Genomic DNA, 27,922 nt, shown 5'->3' on the forward strand with positions numbered 1-27,922 from the left:
ACTCACATACCTTTAGAACAATGGCTACTTTTTATTTTCATGACAATGCCCCGTGGAGTAATTCTTCATCAATCACCTTTTTAAAAAGCTTATAGTGCTATGTGGTATACATCACCAAGTCCTGGTGCTTATGGAGTGATTATGAGGGGGTTGGAAGCGTGACTCAGGTGGTAGCACGGTAGGCAAGAAGCAAAAGAGTTAGCATGGTCATTAACCTGTGGGAGAAAGCCAGGGGTGAGGACCAATAATCTAGCCTTGTGATTTCCTCCCCTTCACTGGTATATACAAGTGTTACTGAAAATATATTCAGTGGAGCTGGCCTGAGCTAAGGAAGGAGGCCTCCTGCTGCAGGGAAGAGCAGGGCGGGAAAGTCTTGTGTCTTGATGCTGATGAAAGGCAATAGTGCAGGGGAGGGAGGGCAGTGTGGAGTAGAGAAAGGAGATGGATAGAGGCCAGGCCTAGCCCGAAGACTCTTGAGGCTCACCCACAGGAACCAGAAGCCCAAGTGTGCTGTAGGAAAAGGGGAGAGGAATGGGGTGAAGGGTGGTGGTGGAGAGACAGACAAATGGAGAGAGGAAGGATGGGAGAATGCACTCAGAATATTATTCAATGTATACATGTAAAAAATGGAACTAGGAAGACTAAGGGGAGGAGAGGGGTGAGAGATGAGAGTGAACCTGCTCATGATAATACTCATGGATGGAAGCCCTCTGTACAACTACTTAAAGACAATAGGGTTAAAACAATTTTAAAAAAAGAAAAAGGAGGCACTGAATGTGGAGGAAGGCAGCATCCGGAGAGCACTGCAGCCACAGCTAAGCAATCTATGGTGGACAGAGGAAAACCAATCAGGGAGCTGACAAGACCGGATTACAGGAATCTGAAGAGGCACTGGGAGTTTTTTTTTCTCCCAGGAGTAGGCAGTGTCTGCAGTTCTGCAGGGTGGAGGACACGGAGGGCAGCTGGGTTCTGGGTCTGCTTCTGGGGCTCCATGGTCCACATGAGGGCTGGAGACACTGACATCACACCTAAGCCCCACTCTTCCCTGCCAGACGCAGGCATGGCATCTTGAGATGGCACTGTCTACAGGTGTGCTGGGAACCATCTCTATGCACATGACTCACAATGTCACAAGACCAGCTTGTAACCCCTGTAACCAGGAAAGGTCCCAACAGGGGACCTTCTTGCTCTGCTGTGGTCAGACTATCTATAAGGAAAGGAAAGTACAGAAGGATTGCACTTATCAATACCCTTTCATGCCTTGGGATTAACCCAGTTGAGGGTAGGCAGAGAAAAGTGTCTAGTAGTTGCTAAAATTTGGACTAAATGGCCTTCTGGACATGCATGGGCCAACTGAACTCTATTTACAGTAATAGCACTTGCCTGGGCAGTGCCTTCATTATATAACAATTAACCATTTATTGTATGCCCTTCTCGGCTAACAGAGTCATTGCCAGGTGCTATTCTGCACTTTGTCTAGTGCAAGGTTGTACAGCTGCCTCCCTGGGTGAACCTAGCTTCCCTAACACCACCTTTGGCTCCATGACATTGTGAAGCTTGACTCAGTAACTATTTGATGCAAGACTTCATAGTTCATCTCTGGCGCAGATCTCTCACGTTCGAGAAGGAATCTTCCCTAACTCCTAATGCTGTTCCGGACAAACTGGTTTCAATCACTTTTCTCCAATGTGATGTCTCTGGTGCTGAATGAGGTTTGCAGACTGGTTGAAAGCTTTCCCACACTTAGTACACTCATAGGGTTTCTCGCCCGTGTGAATCCTCTGATGCTGAGTGAGGTGGGTGCTTCGGATAAAAGCTTTCCCGCAGACCTTGCACATGTACAGCTTCTCTCGTGTATGAATTCTCTTATGCTGGGTAAGGGCTGACTGGTCACTGAAGGCTTTCTCACACATATTACATGTGTAGGGTTTTTCCCCAGTGTGAATTCTCTGATGCTGGACTAGGGCGGACTGGTCCCTGAAGGCTTTCTCACACAAGCCACATTTGTAGGGTTTTTCCCCCGTGTGAATCTTCCGATGTCGTGCGAAGGATGAATTGTCCCTGAAGGCTTTCCCGCACTCGCTGCACTTGTACGGTTTTTCTCCAGTGTGAATTCTCTGATGTTCAGTGAGGGAAGAGTTCACCCTGAAAGCCTTCCCACACTCATTACATTCAAAGGGTTTCTCTCCAGTGTGAATTCTCTGATGCTGCAGGAAACTTGTGCTTTGGTTGAAGGCTTTCCCACACTCGTGACATTTGTAGGGTTTCTCACCACTGTGGATATTCTGATGTTTGGTAAGGTGGGCTCGGCACACAAAGGCTTTGTCACAGATATTACATTTGAAAGGTTTCTCTCCGGTATGTATTCGGTGATGGTGGGAGAGATGTATGTTGCGGATGAAAGCCTTTCCACATACGTTGCATTCAAAAGGTTTCTCTCCAGTATGAATTTTCTGGTGGTAAGTGAGCGAGGAGCTCACAGAGAAGGCCTTGCCGCATTCCTTACATTCATATGGCTTCTCCCCCGTGTGGATTCTTTGGTGATGGATAAGGTATGTACTTTGGTGAAAAGCTTTCCCACACTCTCTACATTTATAGCGTTTCTCTTTAGTCAGATTTTTCTGACTTGTGTGAAGGTTTTTTGGATGCGTTCTCTGATGTTTATTAGAGAAGACTTGTTCACGCTCACTGGATTCAAAGGTGTTTTTGCTTAGTTGACACTCCTCATCTTGTATAGGACAGGAGCTCTTGGTGCAGTCCTTCCCAGATTCATGGCATTTCTGCTCACTAACCCCAGATGGAATGTTCTGGGAGGTGCAGCTCACCTGCTGTAAATTAATCTCCTGACTTTTCTGGCATTGCCCTTCCAACAGGCCAGCATGTGTCCAGTGATCATCTCTGGTCAATCTTTCCTTTATTGTCCACTGATCTAATTCTTCTTCAGGAATATCTGCCTTGAGAGGAGATTTCTTACTCACAGGTATGATCATCCATGCTGTAAGATATTAACAGGAAAATGAGGAAGTGGCACTGTGGCTCAAGTGGTAGAGCACTAGCCTTGAGCTGAAGAGCTGGGGGACAGCACCCAGGCCTAGAGTTCAAGCCCCATAACCAACAAAAAAAACAAACAACCCCCCTCCCCAAATAAAACCCAGGATAATGTCTGACTGGAGGAAACATCTAAATGGCCTGCGATGATAATGCTATTAAGAATGCTAATAAACAGGTGGCAGTTTTGAAGATTACTTGATGTGACAAAAAGAGAAGAGGAAAACAGGCGAGCACAGCTCTCCGGCAGTGTTATCTATCTGAGGCAGGACAGCTTGGGAGCTTGAGCTCAGATGCCACTGGCTTGACCTGGAATTCTGAGTCCAACACTTTATATCTTTGCAGTCAGACAGAAGCTATCTGATATTGTAATACTCCCAAAGTGTAACACAGAGTGTCCGATGCTAATAGACAAGAAACAATGGTCTATTCTAGTGTTATGATTTTTACAACAAACAAGATACAGTCTTTAAAAAAATCCTGAAACTAGAGGTGAGTACTTGTTAGGAAGTAACTCGAGTAACAACCTCTACCAACGTTCATATATTTCGTAGACTCATTTGAGTATGCCGAGAGAGCAGGGCTAGGGAACATCTGGCCTGTAGAACAAGATGTTTATTTGAGGCCAGCAAAATCACTTGGAACACGGTAGCACAGGCACGTGTGATACTTGACAGATGCCCATCTGTACTGATAATTTTTTTTTGGCCTGCAACTGATGTTATAAATATCCAAATGGCCTTTGGCTTAAAAAAGGCTCCCTAGCCCTGACAGGCAATAAAAAGTTAAGTTGTCACATACCTGGGATGAAATGTTCTTATCTACTAATAAAATAAGGCCCACCAGCTGAGCACTGGTGGTTTATGCCTGAAATCCTAGCTACTCAGGAGGCTGAGATCTGAGGATCATGGTTCAAAGCCAGCCCCAGGCAGGAAAGTCCTTGAGACTCTGATCTCCAATTAACCACCAGTAAACAGACAGTGGACCTGTGGCTCAAAGTGCTGAAGTGCTAGCCTTGAGTAGAAAAGCCCAAGGACAGCGCACAGGCCCTGAATTCAAGCTCCATGATGACAAAGGATAAAAATAAAAAAGTAAAGCCCACCACTTGCCAATAGAAGTGAGGCATCCAAGACCAAGATAATAAAATCTACACACAAAGAAAATGAACCACCTTGATGTGTGAGTAGAAAAGGAACTTAGAAACAAAGTAGCACACTTGCCAGGATATGTCTAGTATATCCAAGAGGGAGAAGCTATGAATCTGGGGGACAGGGCACTTATGAATGGGACTTTTTTTTGTCACTCATAGGGCTTGAACTCAGAGCTCTGTACCTGAGTTGTTTTGCTCAAGGCTAGCACTTCACCACTTTGAGCCACAGCATCACTTCTGATTTTCTGGTGGTTAACAAGAGATAAAAGTCTCATGGACTTTCCTGCCCAGACTGGCTTCAAACCATGATCCTCAGATCTCAGCCTCCTAAGTAGCTAGGATTACAGGCATGAGCCACCAGTGGGACTCTTACTGGAGTAGTAGCTACAGCCTTGTGAATTACTTGACAAAAACTTCCACTCCATAAACAAAAGTTGCACACTTCCTTAACAATCTTCCCACTAGGTTCACATCTTGGAATTAGAGAACACAGTTCTGGATTGTATGTCATTCTACACATTTGTGAAAATCCACCTTCTAACTTAAGCCGATTTAAAATTTTATACTACAAAGGTAATGCTAAAGACTGGAGACCAAACATGAATGATGCCTGGGAATGATTCCTGGGAAATCCTGTCAAGAACAAACCTTCCTGATGGGCATGGTCGCTCATGCCTGTAATCCTAGCTGTTTGGAAGGTAGTAATCAGGAGATTGCAGCTGGAGGATAATCTTGGCAAAAAAGAAGTTCATGAGACTCCATTTCAAGAACTAAGTGGTGTGGTGCGAGCCTGTCAGGCCCAGTGACACAGGGTGGCACAAGTAGGTAGACTTCAGCCCAGCCCAGCCCAGGAATAAAGTCAGATCTTACTTTGAAAATTATCAAGGTAAAGCTGGTCTCACGCCTGTAATCCTAACTCCTCAGGAAACTGAGATCTGAGGCTTGTAGTTCAAAGCTAGCCTAGGTAGGAAAGTCCATGAGACTCTTATCAATTCAATTAAAACACCAAAAAGCTGGAAGGGAGCTGTGGCTCAAGTGGTAGAGTGCTAGCCTGAACCCAAAAGCTCAGGGACAGTGACTATGCCCTGAGTTGAAGACCCACAACAGATATTAAAGCAAAACAAAACCTATTTTAGAGAGCCAGGTGCTGGTGGCTCACACCTGTAATTCTAGCTACTCAAGAGGCTGAGATCTGAGAACTGTGGTCCAAAGCCAGTCAGGGCAGGAAAGTCTGTGAGACCCTTATCTCAAATTAACCACCGGAAAATTGGAAATGGAGCTGTGCCTAAAGTGGTAGAGTGCTAGCCTTGAGCAAAATAGCTCAAGGACAAGCCTCAAGATCAGCACCACCAACCACAATTTTGGACAGAAGAAACTGACCTTTTAAGCGCCACTCAGGGCCTCATGCTAATCCTTGATTTACAACTTTAAGTCAGTCCAGATGAGCTAACCCCATTGACGCCATTCCCTATCAAGTGTGGTATCCCTACTTGCTTCATAGTTTGAAAGTCTGAGCGAGGCCCCAAATCACCCCAAATCACCCCAGTCTCTCTCCACTGTCTCATGGCCCAGAGAACAGACACAGAAGAAAGCTATCTGATTCATGACTTACTACTATAACTAAGAATAATCTAGGGACTGGGAATGTGGCTTAGTGGTAGAGTGCTTGCCTAGCATGCATGAGGCCCTGGGTTTGGTTCCTTAGTACCACATAAACACAAATAAATAACTAATAAACAAATAAAACTAATTTAAAAAAAAGTAGAGTCAAAACTACTTTTAAAAAATGCTTTATGATGGGCTGGGAAGGTGGCTCAGTGGTAGAGCGCTTGCCTTGCATGCATGAGGCCCTGGGTTCAATTCCTTAGCACCACATAAGCAAAAAGAAAAAAGCTGGAAGTGGTGCTGTGGCTCAAGTGGTACTAGCCTTGAGCTGAAGAGCTGAGGGACAGTGCCCAGGCCCAGAGTTCAGGCCCCCATGACTGGACCCCCCCCCTCAAAAAAAAAAAGGCAAAAAAAAAAAAAAAAAAAAAAAGCTTTATGCTACTCCAGGAATAATGAGAGTAACAATGGAAACGATACAGATTCATAGCCATTGCAGGTTGAACAGCCCTTCCACATTTCTACCGGGGGCCAGAAGTGTTTCAGATTTTTTATTCTCATTTTGGAATATCTGCATATACATAATAAGATAGCTTGGGAGCCAGATGCTGGTAACTGACTTCTGTAATCCAAGCTACTCAGGAGGCTGAAATCTGAGGATTGTGGTTCAAAGCCAGGCCAGGAAGGAAAGTCTGTGAGATTGTTGTCTACAATTAACCATCCAAAAACCAGAAATGGTGCTGTCGCTCAAAGTGGTAGAGCACTAGCCTTGAGCAAAAAGAGCTCAGGGACAGCGCCCAGGCCCTGAATTCAAGCCCCATAACTGGAAAAAAAAAAGAAAAGAAAAAAAGCATGGGAATGGGATAGAAGATTCTAAACTCAAAATCCAATTCTTTTCACATGCACTTTTTACACATAACCTGACAGTGATTTCATAAAGAACTTCTTGGTGCTTGCATTTTAACTTATGACCTATCACATGAGGGAGACCAGGAGTGGAGTTCCCTATGGATCAGTTGCTGCATGATAGAGCTCAAACTGCATTTTGAAGCATTTCACATTTGAGGTTTCTGGATCAAGGATGCTTCAATCTATACTTCAAGCATCAGAAATGAAGCCTACCACCCTTTCCCCATAAGGTATCTGAAGTCTGAGTAGGTTATCAATGAAAGCAAGGGCTGGGAATGTGGCTGGTGACAGAGACTGGCTTGGTGGAGCTGAGGCCCTGGGTTCCATCCCCAGTACAGAAAAGAAAAGTAGAGATGAAACAAAAATAAGAAAACAAGCACTGGTGGTTCATGCCTGTAATCTTAGCTACTCAGGAGGCAGAGATCTGAGGATTGCAGTTCGAAGCCAGCCTGGGCAGGAAAGTCAGGTCTTGACCTATTGAGTAGCTAGGATTACAGGTGTGAGCCACCAGCACCAAGCTTATAGTGTCATGATAATACAGTAATTTTTCTAGAATATTGGGTGATAGCAAGAGAGCTGCAGACCTACCCTCACATCACGAGCCCCAGTGGACTCCTTAAAACAATTAATAGCCACTAAGTTATCATGCTGTCTGCATGCCCAGGCAATACATGTAGGCATTTGCTAAAACAAAGTGTCATGCATTTCCTATGTATGAGCAACGCAGCTTAGCATAGCAAACCAGCTCTCCTGGCACCGATAATCTAGCACAGTGCCTGGCAAAGGGAGACTAGTTGAATGCCAGCTGGTTGAACTTCCACATGGATGAAGAAGCATGAAGTAGCTGAGAAGATGTGCAATTTTTCTGGGGGGGCGGCGGTCAGGAAAAGAGGTGTTTTCTTGGGCATATAACTGGCTTTTAAATAACCGCTGTGAGTAAGCCAGTGTGATTCCTTCCTACTAGAGAAGTAAGTAGCCCTCACTTCCAGATGCATGTCATGCTGTTCAGGGGTCAGGGCCGAGTTGGCAAGTGATGTCTGAGGTGTCCCTAACCCAGACTCTATTCATCTATGCCAAACAAGGACAGGGGGGAAGAAAGTAACGGGGAGAAAGGATTCAGGAGTGTCACCCTTTGGCAATGCATGCTGGGACAATGTGGCAGCAAAGCCTGGCGTGCTTGCTGAGATGACACCCTTACCCTCAGCACCCACGGGAGTCCCAGCCTCGCAGAGGTGTGATTCTTACCAAGACAGAAGCCTCTGGATGTGTCCAGTGTCCATTCTTTCCTTTTTCCCAGGGGAGAAAACTCATCTGGTTTGGGTCCTAAGAGTCCTGGTTTTCAGAAGCGTGGGGAGGGAAAAAAAAAAGACCACATCTGCTTCTAATAAAGATAAACGTCATTGCAAGGAGGAGACCTGTTCTCCGGAATATCCTAGAAAAGGTGATCGCATCAGAAAGCCCAGGTGGACACATGCTCGTAGGAGGAAAAAAGATAGCTCAGGCCTGACACAGACACTTTGTCCCCATGTTCTTGTCCCTGCTAGAAGAGGGTGAGGGGGGGACTCCCCCCATACTCCTAAGTCCTCCGTCATTTTGGACGATCTCTACTTAAAGACTCCAAAGAGGCCGAGGGATACCAGGAATACGCAAGTGGGAGCTTTGCAGGTAGCATCCCCATTCAGCACCTTCCAGCTTAGTCTTTTGCATAGCATTAGTAGAAGGGTCCCAACGAAATCCCCAAAGGTGAATGCTCCAGGCTTCCTCACTTACCTAAGGACACCAAGTTGCTATAGTTGTCCAGCATCACCTCCCTGTATAGGGCCCTCTGTGCAGGGCTCAGGAGACTCCACTCCTCCTGTGTGAAGACCACAGCCACATCCTTGAAGCTCACCATGTTCTGTAACAGCAAACCCATCCTTAGTGAGAACGTTGACACTGGCTGCTGGCTGGTGTCTGGGGACAAGTTACCCATTTCCTACACCATGGTCCCTACTTTGAAGAGGCAGAGAAAACATGCTTGCTTGCCCAGTACTCGTTCATTTTGCCTTCAATATCTTCTCCAATCTCTCCTAATCTGCCCAGCCCTGCCTCGGCTCTCCATCCTTCCCCCATTCAACCAACTCCTCTTATCTCCAACAAGGACATTTTTTCCTCAGTATAGTTCTCTCTCTGACTGCTTCTATAGTCACCTATGTGGGCCTATCAAAGCTCTGGGTGCTGGAGGCTCACACCTGTAATCCTTGCTACTCAGGAAGGTGAGGTCTGAGGATTGAAGGTTGAGGCCAACTTGGATAGAAAAGTCCATGGAACTCTTATTTCTAAGCAGAAAAAAAAGCTGGAATTGGAGCTGTGACTCAAGTGGCAGACTGCCAGCCTTGAGCAAAAACAGCCAAGCGAAAGTGCAAGGCCCTGTATTTGATAATCATAGTAAGCAGTTATATTACTGACACATGTAGTATATTGTACTTTTTAGATCTTAGCCTCCTGAGTAGCTAGGATTACAGGGGAGAGCCACTGACACCCTGTAGTATATTATTCTTTTATCATGATTTTAGCTAGTACTATTGAGGTAAGATAGACTAGGAAAAAAGGAATGGGGAAACAGTGGTACCAAGCACAGGCCCCTTGGGTGTGGAGACCTCACTTATGAAGGATGGTTACAGGCCCAAGCCTTCTGTGCCTGCCCTGGAAACAGGAATAGGCGCTCCAACTGTCAAAACCTGAGAATGTGATTCTGGGTCATCGGAGAGACCCAGGGGTCTCTTTCACCATCCAGAGACTCCCGTGGTCCTAGCCACCCATGCACATTGGGCCCCCGGCTGACCTCAAAAATCCCTTTTGGCTTCATATCGCTAACATCCTTAATTAGTGGAATTACTACACTGGATTCTACTTCTCCCTACATGGGGCCAAGCTTCCTGATAGGAGCCACTTATCAGCAATGATAACACTTATGTTGCAATGAGTTGAGTGAGGTACTAGAGGTGGGAATGAAGTGGACAAAAATTACCCCTCTCCCTTTTCCCACATCCAGTTGCCAGAATGTGGTGTGGTGGGGCTGTTGCTGGAATGCAGGCTGGGGGCAGGCTAGGTAGGACTGAATCCACAGCAGAAGCCCACAAGGCATGTTTTTATTCTGGTCCTGGGGCTTGAACTCTGGGCTTGGGCACTGTCCCTTCTTTTGTTCAACGCTAGCATTCTACTACTTGAGCCACAGCACCATTTCCAGCTTTTTTTGGGTAGTTTATTGGAGCTAAGAGTCTCATTGACTTTTCTACCTGGGCTGGCTTTGAACTCTGATCTTCAGCTCTCAGCCTCCTGCGTAGCTAGGATTACAGACATGAGCCACCAGTGCCTGGTTCCTCATAAAGTACTTTTAAATAACAATACAGAAGGGGTAGTGACAGGATGACATGGTTTCTGCATAACTAGACAGGAACTGCCCACCTAGTCAGAACTTGATGTCAGCCCACCTGATCTTTTGTATATCCAATTAATACTTAGTTTGTATGTAACCAGCTTGTATAAAACTCAGGGTCCCCCCTTCCTTGGGATCCAAACTTCTGACACTAGCCTGGTTTGAGTTGCCAGACATATACTCCTTTACCCTTTCTAAAAAGTGGTTTCGATCTTAGCTGGTCTATGCTGTACAACACTACTACATAAAACACAGCTTAGTAGGCCACGCCACTGGGGCAGAACACATATCTCGTCTTCATGAATCTCTTGGTTGCATTAAGAGGACATATTAGTGATTAATTTCACCATCTCAGTTTTATGATCCCTCCACAGTGTTCAGCCAGGGCCAAATCACCTAATGATGCCTGAACCCCAAACCTGTGCACATTATAAAGTGAAGCATGACTGTATTTATTTTTCAGCAATTCTTTTTTCTCTTCAACTGTTTGTGTGCCTACCCCAACACACACAGACAACAGACACACAGACACAGACACACAGATACACACAGACACAGACACAGACACATACACAGACACATACACACACACACACACACACACACACACACACACACACACGACCCATGGAAACAGTCACTCCATATTCCTCCCTTGAAATTCAGAAATAAGAACAAGTACCAGAAATCTCACATGGAAAACTCAGCAGCTCCCACAGTTCTGGTCTTCCGAGCTGACTGAGGAACCAGGGCAGCTGGAATATTCTAAGAAAGAGGAGTTCAGCAGAAGCCCAGAAAGAAATATCTAAGAGAAAGGATTTTTGGATTGTTCAAGACCCCTCTTCCACAAAAAAGTCCAGTTGTATTTTTGCTTCTAGAGTTGGGAAGGTAACTCAGTATCTCTCAGCTAAATGCATTCTTTAGTTTAAGACATTCTCAATTAGTGTCTATTACCTGTACCCAAAGCCTTGGTTTACAGCATGAAATCAAGAAATACTAGTTGAAGTGAACCCATGAACCAATTTATCAGAGCCTGTAATTCACTTTTTTAAGCATATTTCACACCCCTAATACATGTCCAGAAAAACCATCATGCTCCACAGAAAAGGGTTCTGATTCCTCCCTTCTTTTAGTTCCTATGTCAAGTACTGCTAGTAGAAAGGTTTTCAGAGCTGTGTGCCATTTGCTACCGCCTGTAATCCTAGCTACTCAGGAGGCCAAGTCCTGAGGATCCTGGTTTGAAGTCAGCCCAGGTAGGAAAGTCTGTGAGATTCTTATCTCCAGTTAATCACTGAAAAAGCTGGAAGTGGTGCTGTGGCTCAAGTGGTAGAGCACTAGCCTTGAACAAAAGGAGCTTAGGGACAGTGCCCAGGCCCAGAGTTCAAGGCCCAGAACCAGGAAAGCAAGCAAGCAAGAAAGAAAGCAAGTAAGAAAGAAAGAGAAAGAGAGGGAGGGAGGGAGACTGATTTTCAGTTCAGATCAATCTGGATTCAAGTTCAGGTTGTGCCATTTATATGACCTCTGGCAACTTAGCTCTGAAACCCCCAGATGAGCCCAATATGGGGTGGGAGGGAGACTGGGGCCAAGAATCTGAGGGGGGGGGGCACTAAGGTGGGAGTAGAGCTCCAAGGTGGGGAAAATATCCCTATACCCTTCAAATCTAGAAGGTGAATTGGAGGGAGGGAGGGCAGGGAGAACTCTCGACATTCCTCCGCTTACCTCTCACAAACCAGCTGAAGGCAGGCAAAGTGTAGGGGAGGCAGGTGGGAAGCCCTTAAGCTTCCAGCTTCCACGGGCCAGCAGCAACTGCACACCTGTTAGGAGCAGAGGATGTGTCAGCAGCAGGAGAGAGGCTAGCATTTCCATCCTAGTAGTCCTGCAAGTACCCCCAATGCAACCAACCCTTTGTTCTCCACTCTCTCTGGCTTCTCAGAGTACGTACATCTTGCTTCTCCAGTAAGGTGAAGCACCCACGGGCTACCTTTTCCCTTCCTGTTTTCCTCTAGTCAAGTCCTCCGTATCTTCCCTTCGGTATAAATACTGTGCCTTCTCCCTGCAGAAAGCATGCTGCAGCCCCCGTTCTCATACTTTCTAGTCACCCTCCGTCCTTCCCTTCAAGGGATCCGGGACAGTAATCTTGGGACAGCTGATTCGGAAAGGAGTGGAGAGGGAGAGCAAGGAGGGTCAACTCCTGTTTCCTGGAAAGGGATCAGAGCTAAGGAGCCTGAAGTCTTCACTGGGGAAAACCGCTCAGGTCAAAAGCGGATCTCTGGCTTCAGGGTAATGTGAGTGACCTAGGGCCAAAAGCCAGCCACGTGTGTGTGTGTGTGTGTGTGTGTGGCCGGGGAGGGGGGTTCGGAGGGGGGTCAGGAATCATCCACACCACCCTCCCACCCTCTGCCGCCGCCTCGTCAGGTCCCGCGGAGCCGCTGCGGCTGCCCCGGCCCTGGGCAAGCGCCACACCGGGCTGGTAACAACCCGAGAGCTGCCAGCCCTTACCTGAGAGATGGGCTTCCCGATCCTGTCCTCATCCACGCGCACTCAAATCCTGACCCCAAACCCAGGAGCCCATTCCTGGCCCGACTCTTTTTTTTCTGGTTGGGACCAAATTCCACGAGGTTTAGGGCATTCGAGGCGTGCCCTCCGGAATGAGCCAGACCTCGGTGGCGTTCCCGGCGCGCTCGCGTCCTCAGGCCCGAGCGCCGCTGCCTGGTCCTTCCAGAAGCTCCGCGGGCGGCGGGGGGGCGGGGGGGGGGGTTCCACCGCCACCCCCAACTCTCCGCTCAGAACACAATGAGCAGTAAGTCTGCAGCCTGGATCTGATTGCGCTTGCGCGTTGCCCGGGACACCGCCGAGCCGAGTTCCCACAAATCTTAGAGCAGCAGGGCTTGGGCTGCTTGGATTCTTCAGAGTGGGGGGGGGGGAATCCTCAGCGAAAGGGATGATGTGCGCCTGCGCAGAACGGGCTCTGCCCTTCAAACCCCGCCCTCCGGCCTAGCCGCTTTCAATGCGAAACCACGTTTCCCAGGAGTCTCTGGGGGCGGCGGCGAGTCAGCTTAACCCTTCCGCCAGGGAGCGAATCGACATGCGTGCATTTGGTTCCGTGTTCTGACTTGGCCCTTGTTCTCTACCTTGAAATAACACCCTGAAACCAAAGATCGGGAAAGGGAAAGTTGTCCATGACGGAAGTTAGCCCACGGGACCAGGGAAGCGGGGGGGGGGGGGGGGGGGGGGCATAAGGGGCAAGGGAGCAAGTCTAAATGGAATGCTTGGTGATGGGAATCCGCTCTATTCTCATGACTCAATGTTGCTCCCACGGCCTGGCCCACACACCACACTCCCCTCCACCGGGGGTGACTTCCCTGAGACTCCCCAGCCCATTCTTTCCAGCCTGTAATCAACCTAAAAGTGAAAGCCTACTTCCCAACCCCACCCCTCAGGTGTCAGGCACCTGAGTCTTCCTCGCAGGCTACCCTTGGCCCAGCCAGTAACCTACACAATAGGATCCCGGAACTAGGTCATGAAGTCTCAAGGCACTTCCCCAAATCCCTTGCAATTCTCCAGCTACGCGCAACCCTGTCCCCTAGCCATGACCCTAAATCCCTCCACCCCTGCCCCCATTAAGCCTCCTGTCTCCTCTCTGGTGACCATGGTATCCCTCTTCTACTTTCCATTAAAGTTGATCTAGCCTGTTGAGTTTGCTTTCTGCTCTTTATTCTAATACTCTCATGACTCAGTTTCCTAAGACCCACGGCAGAAAAGGTTGCAAAAGCTGGCAGGATGACAACTCCACCTGACAAGCTTCCAACACTTCCTGTTTGGCCTGGGGGCTGGCCCGGACATGGTGCAGAGACAGAATTCCCAATTTCATTCATTCTGTAAGAAACAAGAGGCCAGCAACAGAGAGGAGTTCAAGGCTTTATTGGGGGACAGACTGCTCGGCTGGAATGGCAGGAATGGAGGCAGCAGCTATGGACAGGTATGGGTGGAATTTAAACAAAATTTTAGGGGGCAGTCACATGGGTCACATGGGCAATAACATGGGTACATTATCTGGACTGTGGGAATTTCGAAGGGAGAGTCAGTTCCAAGAAGGTGTTAACGAAGGTGTTATGTGGGTTACAGGAATTGGGGCGGGGGGGGGGGGCGGCGCGGGCGGGGGGGGGGGGGGGGGGAGTCACATTCCAAGAAGGAGTGTAAAGCGACTGTTACAACTGAGGCAGGAATTTGTTAGTCACACTGGGAAAACAATACAATACAGCATCGGGGAAACAGAAACTTAACAGATTTTTGTAAACAGGGACACAGGGTGAGGACTTAACTGGCAAGCTGACTTAGACATTGCAGGGAGAGGATACAGGGACACTGGAAGGCCAAGTTTGCTCCAGGGACTCCAGGAAGACCTGATGGTGGCCAAACCCAGACATGTGGCTAAGGAAACCAGAAATGCTCCGGAGTCAGAACACAGGAATCAACTCACTGGCTTATCCAGGCTGCCCTGGGTCCAGGGGAGCCTCTACTGGGATAGTGGGGGACATCTAGATAAGTGAAGTTACAGTCTTTTTCTGAGGTTCTTATTCTGCTAGGCAGGATGTGGTGATGGATAGGTGTACCCTGCTAAGGACAGTTAATTGCCTTTGAATGCATCATTTTCCTGGAGCTCAAGAGGGGAAGATGAGTGTTTGAGATTTTTGTTTTTTGTTTTTTTTTTCTCTGATCCTGGGGCTTGAACTCAGGACCTGGCACTGTCTTTGAGCCTCTCTGTGCTCAAGGCTAGTGTTCTACCACTTGAGTCACAGCTCCACTTCTGACTTTTTGGTGGTTAACTGGAAATAAGAATACCACAGATGTTTCTATCCAGGCTGGCTTAGAACTGAGATCTCAAATCTCAGCCTCCTGAATAGCTAGGATTACAGGCATGAGCCACTGACTCCTGGCTGAGAGTTTTCACTTTCTTGATGGTTAAAAAGCCAATAAGAGGGCTGGGAAGGTGGCTCAGTTGTAGAGCGCTTGCCTTGCATGCCTGAGGCCCTGGGTTCAATTCCCCAGCACCATATAAGCAAAAAGAAAAAAAGCCGGAAATGGTGCTGTGGCTCAAGCGGTAGAGCGCTAGCCTTCAGCTGAAGAGCTGAGGGACAGCGCCCAGGCCCAGAGTTCAGGCCCCACGACCGGACCCTAAAAAAAAAAAGCCAATAAGAGGGCTAGGAAGTGGCTCAGTGGTAGGGTGCTTTCCTTGCATGCATGAAGCCCTGGGTTCGATTCCTCAGCACCACATAAGCAGAAAAAGCTGGAAGTGGTGCTGTGGCTCAAGTGGTAGAGCCCTAGCCTTGAGCTGAAGATCTGAGGGACAGCGCCCAGGCCCAGAGTTCAAGCCCCATGACTGACAAAAAAAAAAAAAAGCCAATAAGATCCAAGGTTTGTCACTTAGGTAAGTTAGCCACCTTTTAGGAAGCATTAACAGGACAGTGTTCTACCAGTTAAGCACATTTCCAGCCCTTTTTTCTTTATTTTTCAAATAAGGCCTTACTTTTTTGTCTAGGCTGTTGTAAATGAGGCCATGATTCTCCTATTTATGCTTCCTGTGTAGCTGGAATGAAGTAATACCATGATGCCTGATGGCAATCTGCTTTGTTCTCATAACTCAATATTGCTACCATGATTGGCCCACTGACTACTCTCTCCCTAGGAGATTATTTTCACACTTAAGGATGACAGTATGGTACCTGAGTGTGACTATGTGTTGGACACTTTTATAAGCACTTTACATTATTATCTAATACAACCCAGAAGGCATATAGGTCTGTGCTATTATCCAATGAGAAAACGGAGGCCTTCATTGCTAAATGCCTTTGTCAATGTCCCACAACCAGTAAGTAGAAGCAGGAATCACTCCTGCTGACAAGGAAGCTGTCAGCAGGACAGCCTATCTTGCTGCCCAGATGGCTGAGAGCTGGCATGTAAGTAGAACTCCCCTCTGTTTATCTGACTGGTTTTCCTGGAGCGGCTGTAAGTGTGTTAGAGAAGACCTAATTGGAAGCTTTCCATAGACAATAAAAATAAATAAAATCTCAAAGAGTGACTCTGAGCATGAGAAATCCACTGTGCCCTCTGGCACTAGCCAGAGCTAACACACTGGCTTTATTGTTCCCAACATCCACTAGGGCAGTCTCCAGTTCTTGCCTATATTTCCCTCAGGCTCCAAACCGTGTCCAGGAAGAACTATTTCCTGTCTGCTTTTATTTTAATTAGGGATAAATGACCACTTACATTGGATGACGACTTACAATCAATTCTGATTAGTCTTCCTTCAGAGAGGCCATTTCCTGCTGAGCCCTGTCACATGACCCTTTCAGCTAACAAGAGCTTCCTTTTCCTGTCATTTTTTGATTGCTCCTCTACATTCACAATACTCCCTTATACTTTCCTAAAGGCATAGTATTTTTCAGTCCTCTTTGGACTGTTCCTGCTCTTCCCCTCTCTTTCCCATTTCCCATCTTCTGTACACACTGCTGCCTCTTCCCTGGTACCCTGAAACTTGGCACAGAGACTAAGGGTCCTTCACTTTGGAATGCCTCTGAGCTGCTTTATGCAGGATGGGTAGAGGATGCCTTACTCAGTCTGATAACCGCTCCAACATGCAGCCCACAGGAAGCAAGCAACTCCATGGACTGCAGGCAGGAACTGAAAATGCCAATGGGTATATACCCTGGAAGAAACCTGAACTAGATTCTATGTGTCCATAAAACTTTCAGAGCCCCATCCCCTCCAGATGGGTTGTGATGCTTTTGGCAGATGCAGGTCTCACCAACATTTAAATGTTAGAAGCTATGCATAATCTAAGAGAGAGGAAATGGTGCCATATTCTACAGTTCCATCTGTTATGGAACTTTTATAACTTTTTTTTGGGTAGTAAGGCTTCAACTTCAGTCTCATGCTCTTGTTTGGCTTTTCTCTCAAGGCTAGCACACTGCCACTTCTGACTTTTTGCTGGTTAATTGGAGATGAGAGTTTCACAGACTTTTCTGCCCAAGCTGGCTTCAAAATATGATCCTCAGAGCTGAGTTGCATGAGCATGAGCATGAGCCACCAGTAACTGGCAATTGATAACTTATTTCACAGAACTTCAGTGGTGGAAATGGCTCTATTTAAGTCTTGAGTGATAGTTTAGCCATAGAGAAAATAGATTTAATCATCCCTAATCTCTGTGGTTTGAGGGCACTATGTTTCTTGTCATCTTAGAAGTCACCCGATTACATTCTAATTCCTTCCTTACATCTGACTTCTCTATCATGAGCTCCTTTAGAGTACTACTGAGAAGGTTCTCAGTAAATAATGTTATCTTGGTCATATTGGGTTTTTTTTTTTTTTTTTGTCCATAGGCCCAACTGTAATGGACAGAGATTATATCGCAGCCTCCTCCCCAGCAGCTGACTGGAAATGGGAGAGGTTCTTGGCAGAAGGATCTGGACCTACTGATTTTCTTCCATGGAACTTTAGAATTGTGATAAAGAGATGTAGAGCTAGAAGGAAGGTGGAAAGCCACTGGTGTGGTTACTATAGGAAAACAGATGCTTATATTTTGGGGCCAAACTTAATTGTGAAACAAAAAAGCACCAACTATCCATAAGAATGTGGAATGAGGGGCTGGGAAGGTGGCTCAGTGGTAGAGCGCTTGCCTTGCATGCATGAGGCCCTGGGCTCGATTCCTTAGCACCACATAAGCAAAAAGAAAAAAGCCGGAAGTGGCGCTGTGGCTCAAGTGGTAGACTGCTAGCCTTGAGCTGAAGAGCTGAGGGACAGTGCCCAGGCCCAAAGTTCAGACCCCACGACCAGATCCCCCCCCCCCAAAAAAAAGGAATGTGGAATGAAGAGATAGAAGCCCATGTTCTCTGGCCATGCTATGAGGGGTAAAGGATAGAAAAAGGGAAAGGTACAGAGCACAGACAACCTTGGCTGATAATAGTTCTTAGTTACCACAAGGTCTATCTCAAGTCACACCAAAAAACAAAAACAAAAACAAAAACAACTATTCATGACTCTCAAATATCATGAAAACCACAGTTCTATCTGCCAATGGACTCTGAAGGAAAGGTTTAGTCTTCAGAAGAGGGTAACATAATGGAGGTCTTTTCTCCCAGATACTTATGCTCTGAGTATTCTTTGTCAGTATACCCTGAGTGACAGCACCCTTTCTCTCATTCTGAGTTTGAGGCTTGTAGGGAATGACACTGAGCTTCTCTACTCATATTCACTGCATCCTTTATCTCAGAATGCAGGTCCTAGGGCTCCTTGACTATACGCAAATACAAACTGAGTCATCAAAACAGGCTAAGAAGGCAAATGAAGCACTGAGCTAACTGTATCCTCAGAAACAACCGTCTTCTTTGCCTCCATATGTTTGGCTTTTTTTCACTAACTTATTTTTTTCTCAAGAATCTTCTTGAGATGACCACAGACTCAACAGAATATTCAAACAACACATCAATGCCTTCACATAACCAGCCACTTTTGTGTGGTTTTAATTGTGGCATTTAATCTAATCAAATAAGAATCCAAGACTCCTTCTTGTTCAAATAGATCTATCTCAACCGGCCACCAATTTTGGCTAGATTCAGCCTCATTCATTCTCCTTTCTTCTCACATGTTATTTGTTAGTATAGTCCTTTGAAAGTTAAAAAATGTATTTTATTTACTTTGACTTCCTAAATATATCTGGTGCACATTTAGGTCTTGATAAATATGAAAAAAAGGAAACTATTCTACCTACTCACACTATGATGCATCTATAAACTATTCTTATGGTTATTCTGAACATGTCTTAAGTTACAAACTTTCTATTCATATGTGAATTTTTTATATTTATGTTCAACCCCTCTTTCTTCTCCTTTCCACTCTGACTGTCAAATGACATGAAGATAAATATTATTTAACTCATGTGCTTAAAGTCCATATTTAAATTACATTGTCTTCTAAATAGCTTAACAAAAGCTTAATGGCTATCAATTAAGAATTTAAAAACAGCATGCTATTTCATTAAGATTTATATGATTAGTGTATCACCTGGTAGAAACCAGACTATGTTTTAGGGGAGAAAGTAATGAAGAAAGAGGGGAACGACATGGAGTGGTAAACAGGAGTTAGTAGAGGTAGAGAAATTTGGCAAAACATCCAGAAACCAGACTGTGGAAGAGAGGCATCAAGACAATACATATAACAGAATAAAACACCAATAGCTTCCCAGTGTGATTTTTTTTTGTCAGTCAAGGGGCTTGAACTCTGGGCCTGGGCACTGTCCCTCAGCTCTACAGCTCAAGGGGAGCACTCTACCGCTTGAGCCACAGCACCACTTCTGGTTTTCTAGTGGTTTATTGGAGATAAGAGTCTCACAGACTTTCCTGCCCAGGCTGGCTTTGAACTGTGATCCTCAGATCTCAGGCTCCTGAGTAGCCAGGATTACAGGCGTGAGCCACGGGTGTCTGGCCACCAGTGTGATTTTTTTTTTTTTTTAACATTTTAGCTAACAGAAATTTTTGAAGGCATGCTAAATCTACAATATCTCATTTACTAGATAAGGAAAGTGTAACCTGGTAAAAAGTGGTAACTTGTGCAGGTTAGTTGCAGATCAGAACTACATACCAGGTGTGTCTGTCCAACCAAGTACTGTCATATTTTCTCTCCTGTGTGAACTCTGTGATGTCCAAAGGAGAATCTGCAGTGTGACACAATAGAACTTATCTCCATCATAAATCTTCATCATTTATATATTAGCTATTCAAACCTTCTGATATAAAATAGGTTTTACCTTCTGAATAAAGGTGATCTCCATTTTTATAATGGTTCCTATGCTGTGGTTTGTACTATCTTACATGACATATTGCATTTCAATCAAAAGATTCCCATCTTTGTTACACTTCTTAGGAGTTTACACCAATATGACTTTACTGATTATTAATGAAGAGTTAATTAGCATCAGGAGGCCAATGGAAACTTTCCTCACATATGAGTCCTTTGATGCCTTGTAAGGTTTGTGCTCCGACTGAAGGCTTTTCCACATTCATTACACTGATAGGGTTTCTCTCCTGTATGAGTCCTCTGGTGTACAATGAGGGACGAGTTCTTAATGAAGGCTTTCCCACACCTATTACATTCGTAGGGCTTTTCTCCAGTGTGAATTCTTTGATGCTCAATAAGGTATGCGCTCTGGCTGAAGGCCTTTCCACATTCAGTGCATTCATAAGGTTTTTCTCCAGTGTGAATAACCTGATGGACAGTAAGGGATGATCTTCCAGTGAAATGTTTCCCACAGACCATACACTCATAAGGTTTCTCCCCAGTATGAATTCTTCGATGTTGAGTAAGAGAGGAATTCTTACTGAAAGCTTTTCCACACTGATTACATTCAAAAGGTTTCACTCCAGAGTGAAGTCTCTGATGTTCGATAAGGTATGTACTTTGGCTAAATGATTTTCCACACTTGTTACACTTGTAGGGCTTTTCTCCAGTGTGATTCCGCTGATGTAGAGTTAAAGTTGAGCTCTTACTAAATGCTTTTCCACATTCACTGCACTCATAAGGTTTTTCTCCAGTATGGCTCCTCTGATGTACAGTAAGATGCATACTCTGGCTGAAGGCTTTTCCACATTCATTACATTCATAGGGTTTTTCTCCTGTATGTGTTCTCTGGTGAACAGTTAAGTTCATGCTTTGTGTAAAAGCTTTCCCACATTCATTGCATTTGTATGGTTTCTCTCCCGTATGAATCCTTTCATGCTGAATAAGGGATGAATTTTTGCGGAAAGCTTTTCCACACTCTTTGCACTGATAGGGCTTCTCTCCAGTATGAGTTCTTTGATGAACAGTAAGGTTCATGCTCTGACTGAAGGATTTCCCACATTCATCACACTTGTAGGGTTTCTCTCCAGTATGGATTCTTTGATGTACAGTGAGGGAGGAGCGTTCGATGAAGTGCTTGCCACAAACGTTACACATATAGGGTTTCTCCCCTGTATGAATCCTCTGGTGCTTAAGAAGGGATGAGCTCTGGCTGAAGGTTTTCCTGCACTCATTACATTCATAGATTTTCTTTCCTACAAACATTCTCTGCGTTTTCATGAGTTTTAACTCAGAATTTTGTTTCACATCTTTTCCATGTAAATTCCAATTTGGGGGCCTTTTTGACATAGGAATGCTTTGGGGAATATCAAGGATTGAGCCCTGATCAGAACCTCTTTCAAATTCATTATCTCTGAACATGCTCTTCTCAGTATAGGTTTCCTTATGGGTAACTGCTACTTGGCCCACATGTCTGTCCTGCTCCCTCTCTAACCATCTGTCAGCTTCCCAGGTTGAATTCCAGACTTGTTCCCTTTCCATTGTGGTCCAATAGGATAAATATTCAGGAATGTTGGGATTTGGAGTTGATTCTTTTGTCTCAAGTCTTGTCCCCCAGTCTGAAAAAGAATTCAAATGTTTTGTGTTGGGAGACTGGAAAATGGGTAAGGAAGGAATGAGGCAATGAAACAAAAATAAGTATTAGGCAGGGATTTCAAAGACAGCTACACTTACATAGAACACTTATAAGAGAGGAAAGGTACAGTGAGCCTGTATATTAAAGTGAGTGGATAGAAGCAGGGGATGAACAATCATGAAGTTGAAATTAAAAGATACTATGCAGAAGAGATGAGATTTATGAGAAGTAAGTCAGAAAGCTCATAACAGCATTTTCTTCCCTCCTGTCAAACTGCTTAGGGTTCTACATCAAATTAATATAAACAGTAAAAAAAAAAATGCTTACCCTAGAATCACAAAAAATGGCTCAAATTTTGAATTTTAATACCATCTTAAATGTTTACTGCTTTCTATTTAGGTCTGAGTATTCACAGTTATAAAATAAGATAAAAGTAATATGATAAAGAGTAAAGAAGATAATGTATATAAATTGCACTTGAGAAAATACTTGTCTGAAACACGATGTACCAGAATATACTTGAAGCGTTAGTCTTTGAGAGAAAATGATGCAATCTACTGACAGATATAAACAAGTTGTAAAGGGGTTAACCTTTTCTAAATATCCTTTCTGTGAAAATCAGGGCTGGCAATGGAAAATCCTTTGAACTTCTGAGTGGGAAGAGGTGGGTGTCTCACAGGATAGATAACAAGAAACTGCAATCTGAGAATCAGATTTATAATTACCCATCAAAGTCAACAGAACAGAGCTTACCACTGAGCCAATGAATCAAAGGTTGTATACGCAAGGTAGACGAGGGAGAAAGGGTTAGTCATTAACTGGACCTCTTCCTTCCAACCCAACTGCCTTACAGAAAAATGTCAAGAGGAAAGTTAAACAAGTTCCAGCTCCAAGACCCACACCCCATCAAATAACTCCTGAGAGAATATCTATCCAATAGAGTATGAAAATATGAGCAGACAACAGGAATTGCCCCCATGGCACCATGGGAAAATCCATCTACACAGATTCTTTGGGAATTCTTCAAGTGCTACCCACAACACAACATAAAGTACAAACTCAAATCAATTAGCACAGCTAGACAATGACAAAATCCAGGAAGGACAGCCGCTACTGAAAGATAGATGAACATAGAAAAAGCTAAGTTTGGAAACAATGCATAGATTTAGGAAATAAATTTTAAGAAGAAAAAAAAATGTCAGGAGAAGAAAAAGTGACATGAAAACCTCCCATGTAGGTCTGTATGATGTGTAAATTGAGCTGAGCAGAGTATTCAAAGGCTGCTTTCTCTTCTTAGATTAGACAGGGCACCAAGAGGACTAACAGGTGGACTAATTTGGCAGTAAAAATATCTAAGGAAATCTGGAAAGAATATCATTTTCATGACTGATAGTTTGTCCTCTAATGGAGATTTCCTGCTCCTAGGGCAACATTCAAACCTTTCCCTTGTGAAAGAACACACAAACTCCTCCTTCCTGGCACTTGACCCCAACATTTGTCTGAGTCTCTCTACTCCCATCAAGCAGGTCTCCTATCAGTCATTGCTACATTCACTCCTCCTCACACCAAAACCCTAACATACCAAGTTATTGTTAGCTGGGATAATACTAAGTAGCTTACACTTTCTGAATACCTCCCATGTTCCAAGCCCCAGGCGAGGCGTTTTTCATTTCATTTTATTTGAACTTTCAGGAAATGTATGAAGTATGCATTATTAAATGAGATGAACCGTGAGCCATTCCTAATGATGCCAAGAGTATGGCTGACGTAAAGTCAGTGCTGTTATTCTATCACCAAGAGGAAGTGATGCTTCAGAAAGGCAAGTCATATGCCCAGTACAATGCAGCTATTAGGTGGTAGAGTTTTCCATTGTAGCAAATCCTTTCTTCTAGATGTCTCTTCCCTGTGTGATGGGAAAACACTTAATTCTCCTCCTCCTTATCCTCATCTTTCCCTTCTCTAGGTATTGAATCACTAATGATCTGGGCACCTAACCATACTTGTTCTTATTGCCCTTTCCAGGTGCAATCGTTATGACTGTATCCTGTACAGATGTGCCTCTTTTATGAGTCTTGATAACCCATAAGCCTATAAGCACCAGGACTACCTTTCATATGACTTCTTCCCCTTTCGCAGCTTCAAATACTTCCAAGAACTCAAGGTAACCCAGTAGGGATACTGAAGAGGGAGTCGTAAAACAAAACAAAACCCAGCCTAATGGCATATCTATAGCACACACACAGTATGGAAGTAAGAAAGAAGTCTGAAAGAAAAATGAGCTTACCTGCACTCCCAGGAGCAAGACCTAGCAGCCATTGTCTTTGCTGTCATTCCCATGGGCTCCTCTCTATGGGATCTTTTCTGTAGGATCCTTCCTGGTGTGTCCTTCCTAGAGATTGTGTAAACTTCAAAGGAGACGAAGCCAAGGGAAGGAAAGGAAGCAATGAGAAGAAAGACTCCTGTAACAACAACAAAACACCTGCAAAAAAATGACGTATGAGCTTCAGGACACCTGAATAAGTAAAATGACCATTTTTATCTATGAGATTTGTTTTGTTAAAGTTCTTTAGAAACCAAAATGAACACAAAGAAATGTGCTGCACTACTGGAGAGGATGTCTCGGTATTCTAAGCTGTCATGTCTTTAAAATGAATCTATATAATTTAATCCACGCTACACCTAAGTAACGAAGTTTCAAATTATGGAAAAAAACTTATGAAAGGTAATTGTGTTACACAATAGCCAGGATTCTTTTTGAAAAAGAGTACCGATGAAGACAAATACCACCTCTTCTTATTCATACAAAGAAGCTAAATAAGTTGATCTCATTGAAGCAGAAAGTAGAAATAGAGGCACTCAGTACTGTGAAGGGTGGTGTGGGTTAAAGAGTGATTGGTTATCATGTACAAAATAGCTATTAAAGCAGTTATAAGCCTCACACCAGTGGCTCATGCCTGTAATCCCAGCTACTCAGGAGGCTGAGATCTGGGGCTCATGGTTCAATGCCAGTCTGGGCAGGAAACTATGAGACTCTTATCTCCACTAAACTACTGAAAAAAGCCAGAAGTGGTGCTGTGGCTTAATTAGTAGATCACTTGACTTGAGCAAAAGAAGCTCAGGGACAGCGCCCAGGCCCTGAGTCCAAGCCCTAGGCCTGGCAAACAAAAGAAGACAAAACAAAACACAAATTATAGTTACTAAAAATAGGAACATTTAATATTACAGTAGGATGACTAGAGTAAACAATAATTTACCATATTATTCCAAAAAACTAGAAAAAAGGATTTTAAAATGTTCCCAACACAAAACACATGACAATCTCTGCAGTCATGAATATGCTAGTCATCCTGAATTGATTTTATACACACATACACAAGTATATATACTTATACAGTGTATACATTATGCCAATTAAAATGTTTTAAATTAAAATGTTTTAAATAATAAGAATCTAATGAGACACACCTTGCCCATCTTAAGAGTTAAATATATTGGAAGGTAGTATTACCAAATAAGCAGAAACGTCAAATGTAACTATCAACCTCCTACTGTGTAGCGGGACCACTCCAAAGGTAGTGACTGTAGTTGTAAATAAAACAGGTAGACTTCCTTATGATAATGGGATTAAATCTTACCATCATAAATGAGTCAGGAAAAATGTATATATATTTATACATACTGTATATATACACATATATGTATATGTCTGTTTATATGTATATGTAATGTGTGTGTACATGTGTATTTATACACTGGAATGGGAGCTCAGTGGTAGATTACTTGTCTAGTATACATGAGACCCTGGGTTTTACCCCCAGAAGAGTGATAGGGAAAGAGAAAGAATGAGATACTGGAGACAGTGAGTGAATATTGAAAAAGTGATAATTCACATCAGTTGAAGAAAGGATCAATAACATGACAAAGTCTTGCCATTTGGAAAAGAAAATATACACATGAATGAAATGATAGTAGTAAAAGCAGTAGATGAATAATTCTGTGATCTCACAGAACAGGCCACCCTAACAAGGATGTTAAAATCCAAACATCAAAGGTTTTAATATCTGACCATATGAACATAGAAAATGCTTGCTTGCACAGGAAAAACATGCTTATCTAGCAGATGTAAAATTAAACAATAAAACTGGGATTGAGTGGTAGAGCACTTGCCTAGCAGGCACAAGGCCCAGGGTCGCACATACATATGAATACACACACACACACACACAGAGAAAACTGCATAAAAATTTCCATGGGTATTCAAAATGCAATTTAAACACTCTATCATTTGTACCTCTCAGAAGTAAAAGACAACACAAATGCAAAGTTGTTGTGAGTTAATTAGGGACTCTCACACCGCAACTGTTGGTACAAATTGCAACTTCTCTGGACAGAATAAGACAGGAGGAATCAAAAGCCAAACTGTACCCTTAGACATTTCTCTTTAAGAAATATATAAAATGTGACATAATGCAAAGACTACCATAACTAGATGGGAATACCTGTATCATTTATTTAAAAAACAACAACAACTGGATGCTTGTGGCTCATGCCTGCTGTCCTGGCAGCTCAAGAGGCTATGATTCAAACCCAGCCTAGGCTGGTGGTGTGGCTCAAGTTGTATGGCACCAGCCCTGAATGCAGGACACTTTGAATTTAAACCCTGCTACTGGGGGGGGGGGGGGTAGAAGGAGAAAAAAAAGATCCAAAGGCCTAAAAGGAGAATTAAATATGATACAGTCCTCTTCTCCTTCAAACTCATCAACATATGCTTTCAACACATCAGATTTAGTTAAGCTGCTCTTGAAAAACTGGCATAAGTAGATGTTTTCAACATAACAGATTTTTTTCCATTTCTATGGAACAGATTTTTAAAGCCTATTTTCTATCCTCATAGAATGATAGTAACATGAGTAAAAATTAATAGTTTTACTTGTGCACTTCCCAGATGCATTTGCTAACTCAATTTTAAAATGCAAATGGAGAAAGATAACATTCACATTCCGTTTAAACAAAATGATCCCTATTTATACATACACACGCAGAGTTTTAGAGATTTTTGAATGATTTTGTTCATCTGAGTTTTCAAACTGACCTATCGTGAACATTTAAAAAGAAAAAAAAATTTAAAAAAAAAAGGCTGGGTGTCAGTGGCTCACATCTGTCATCCTAACTGTTCAGGAGGCTGGGATCTGAGGATCGTTTGTTTGAAACCAGCCTGGGCAGGAAAGTCCGTGGGACTCTGATCCACAATTAACAACAACAAAAGTGGAATTTGAGCTGTGGCTCACGTGGCAGAATGCCAACTCAGAGACAGTGCCCAGGCCAAGGCCCGGGACACACACACACACAGACAGACAGAAAAAGAAAAAAAAAATCCTTAAATCTGGCCAAGGTTGACGTTCTTAGGGCGAGGATTCCCAAAGCCTGCACTCCTGGGATCAGAAAGCTGAGGGCAGGTCCCCAAGATGTGGCTGGCACAAAGCGCAGGTACAGGAGCCCAGCGTCAGGTCTGGCCCCGCCCCTCCCGCCCGGCCCCGCCCCTCCCGCCCGGCCCCGCCCCGCCCCAGGCCTCCGAGGGGGGCAGGTCCCCCCACACGCGGGCAGCGCGTCCCGGGATGGGGATGCGCGGACCCCACGGAAGCCCGCGCGGAGCAGCTCCGGGTGCGCGCGACCCCTGGAGCCTTTGCCACCCCCCCCCTCCCTCACAGATCCCTCAGAACCCGAGCCACTCCGCCAAGTGCCGCCCACCCCGCTGCTGGGCCCCGCCCCAGCTCGGGCCCCGCCCCAGCCCGGAGCCCTCCCGGGACAGGTGGGAGGGCCGAACTGTCGACACTCGGGGCCCCGGTGGTCTCCCCGCGGCCTGGCGTCCGGGGCGTGAGGGGGCGCACCTGCAGCTCTGTGGCCCGGCGACCCGCGGGGGTGCGGAGGACGCTCTCCCAGCCCATCCGCGGCCGGCTCCGCCCCTCGGTCCGCTTTTGGCCTCGCCCTGCGGTCAGCGCTCCTCCTCTGAAAGCCTCTGAGATTCGCGGACTGCGCCCGAGAGACGCTGCCCTCACCCTGGTCCTGTAGGAGCCATAGCGGCTAGCGGACACACGCAGCCGCGCCCGGCGCGTCGGACTACATTTCCCACAAGGCCACGGAGCCGCGGCCGGGCGTCTCCCAATATCCCAATGCGCAGGCGCGAGGTGGCGGGGAGCGGGGAGGAGATGCGTCTGTGGGAAGCCGACCCGGGCGGGCTCCTTAAATCTACTGCTATGCACCTCTCCTCAGAGCCAGTCGTCGGGGAGAACGGGCAGCTAGGCCTTGGCTGTAAAATAAAAGGAGGCTA

General features: G+C 45.1%; 2 protein-coding genes across 4 annotated transcripts; both read right to left on the bottom strand.

Annotated features, from left to right (window-relative positions):
- Positions 1 to 35: 35 nt before the first annotated feature.
- On the bottom strand, positions 36 to 12,974 carry Znf454 (zinc finger protein 454). 2 transcript variants are annotated; one of them, XM_042688996.1, is made up of 5 exons: positions 12,627 to 12,974; positions 11,847 to 11,941; positions 8,480 to 8,606; positions 7,955 to 8,041; positions 36 to 2,995 (listed from the first exon to the last, which is right to left on the bottom strand). In XM_042688996.1, the coding sequence occupies exons 3-5, from the start codon at positions 8,601 to 8,603 to the stop codon at positions 1,674 to 1,676; spliced, it is 1,533 nt and encodes a 510-aa protein (XP_042544930.1). In that variant the 5' UTR covers positions 8,604 to 8,606; positions 11,847 to 11,941; positions 12,627 to 12,974; the 3' UTR covers positions 36 to 1,673. The 2 variants fall into 2 exon arrangements, with proteins under 2 accessions (XP_042544930.1, XP_042544931.1); XM_042688997.1 differs by lacking the exon at positions 7,955 to 8,041.
- A 6,660-nt stretch (positions 12,975 to 19,634) lies between these two features.
- Positions 19,635 to 27,654, bottom strand: Zfp2 (ZFP2 zinc finger protein). Of its 2 annotated transcripts, XM_042688898.1 has the most exons (3): positions 27,483 to 27,654; positions 23,879 to 24,053; positions 19,635 to 21,577 (listed from the first exon to the last, which is right to left on the bottom strand). In XM_042688898.1, the coding sequence occupies exon 3, from the start codon at positions 21,498 to 21,500 to the stop codon at positions 20,121 to 20,123; it is 1,380 nt and encodes a 459-aa protein (XP_042544832.1). In that variant the 5' UTR covers positions 21,501 to 21,577; positions 23,879 to 24,053; positions 27,483 to 27,654; the 3' UTR covers positions 19,635 to 20,120. The 2 variants fall into 2 exon arrangements, with proteins under 2 accessions (XP_042544832.1, XP_042544831.1); XM_042688897.1 differs by lacking the exon at positions 27,483 to 27,654 and having other exon boundaries at positions 23,879 to 24,065.
- Positions 27,655 to 27,922: the final 268 nt, after the last annotated feature.

The sequence above is a fragment of the Dipodomys spectabilis genome, unplaced genomic scaffold, assembly GCF_019054845.1.
Source record: "Dipodomys spectabilis isolate Male_0828 unplaced genomic scaffold, ASM1905484v1 ptg000119l, whole genome shotgun sequence".
Taxonomy (NCBI): domain Eukaryota; kingdom Metazoa; phylum Chordata; class Mammalia; order Rodentia; family Heteromyidae; genus Dipodomys; species Dipodomys spectabilis.

Excerpts from the sequence above, each read along its gene's own strand:
- Znf454 (XM_042688996.1), bottom strand. The coding sequence starts at position 8,603 with ATGGTGAGCTTCAAGGATGTGGCTGTGGTCTTCACACAGGAGGAGTGG. Across the intron at positions 8,042-8,479 it reads TAGCAACTTGGTGTCCTTAG|GACTCTTAGGACCCAAACCA; the intron begins GTAAGTGAGGAA and ends TCTGAAAACCAG. Across the intron at positions 2,996-7,954 it reads ATCCAGAGGCTTCTGTCTTG|CATGGATGATCATACCTGTG; the intron begins GTAAGAATCACA and ends AATATCTTACAG.
- Zfp2 (XM_042688898.1), bottom strand. The coding sequence starts at position 21,500 with ATGGAAAGGGAACAAGTCTGGAATTCAACCTGGGAAGCTGACAGATGG.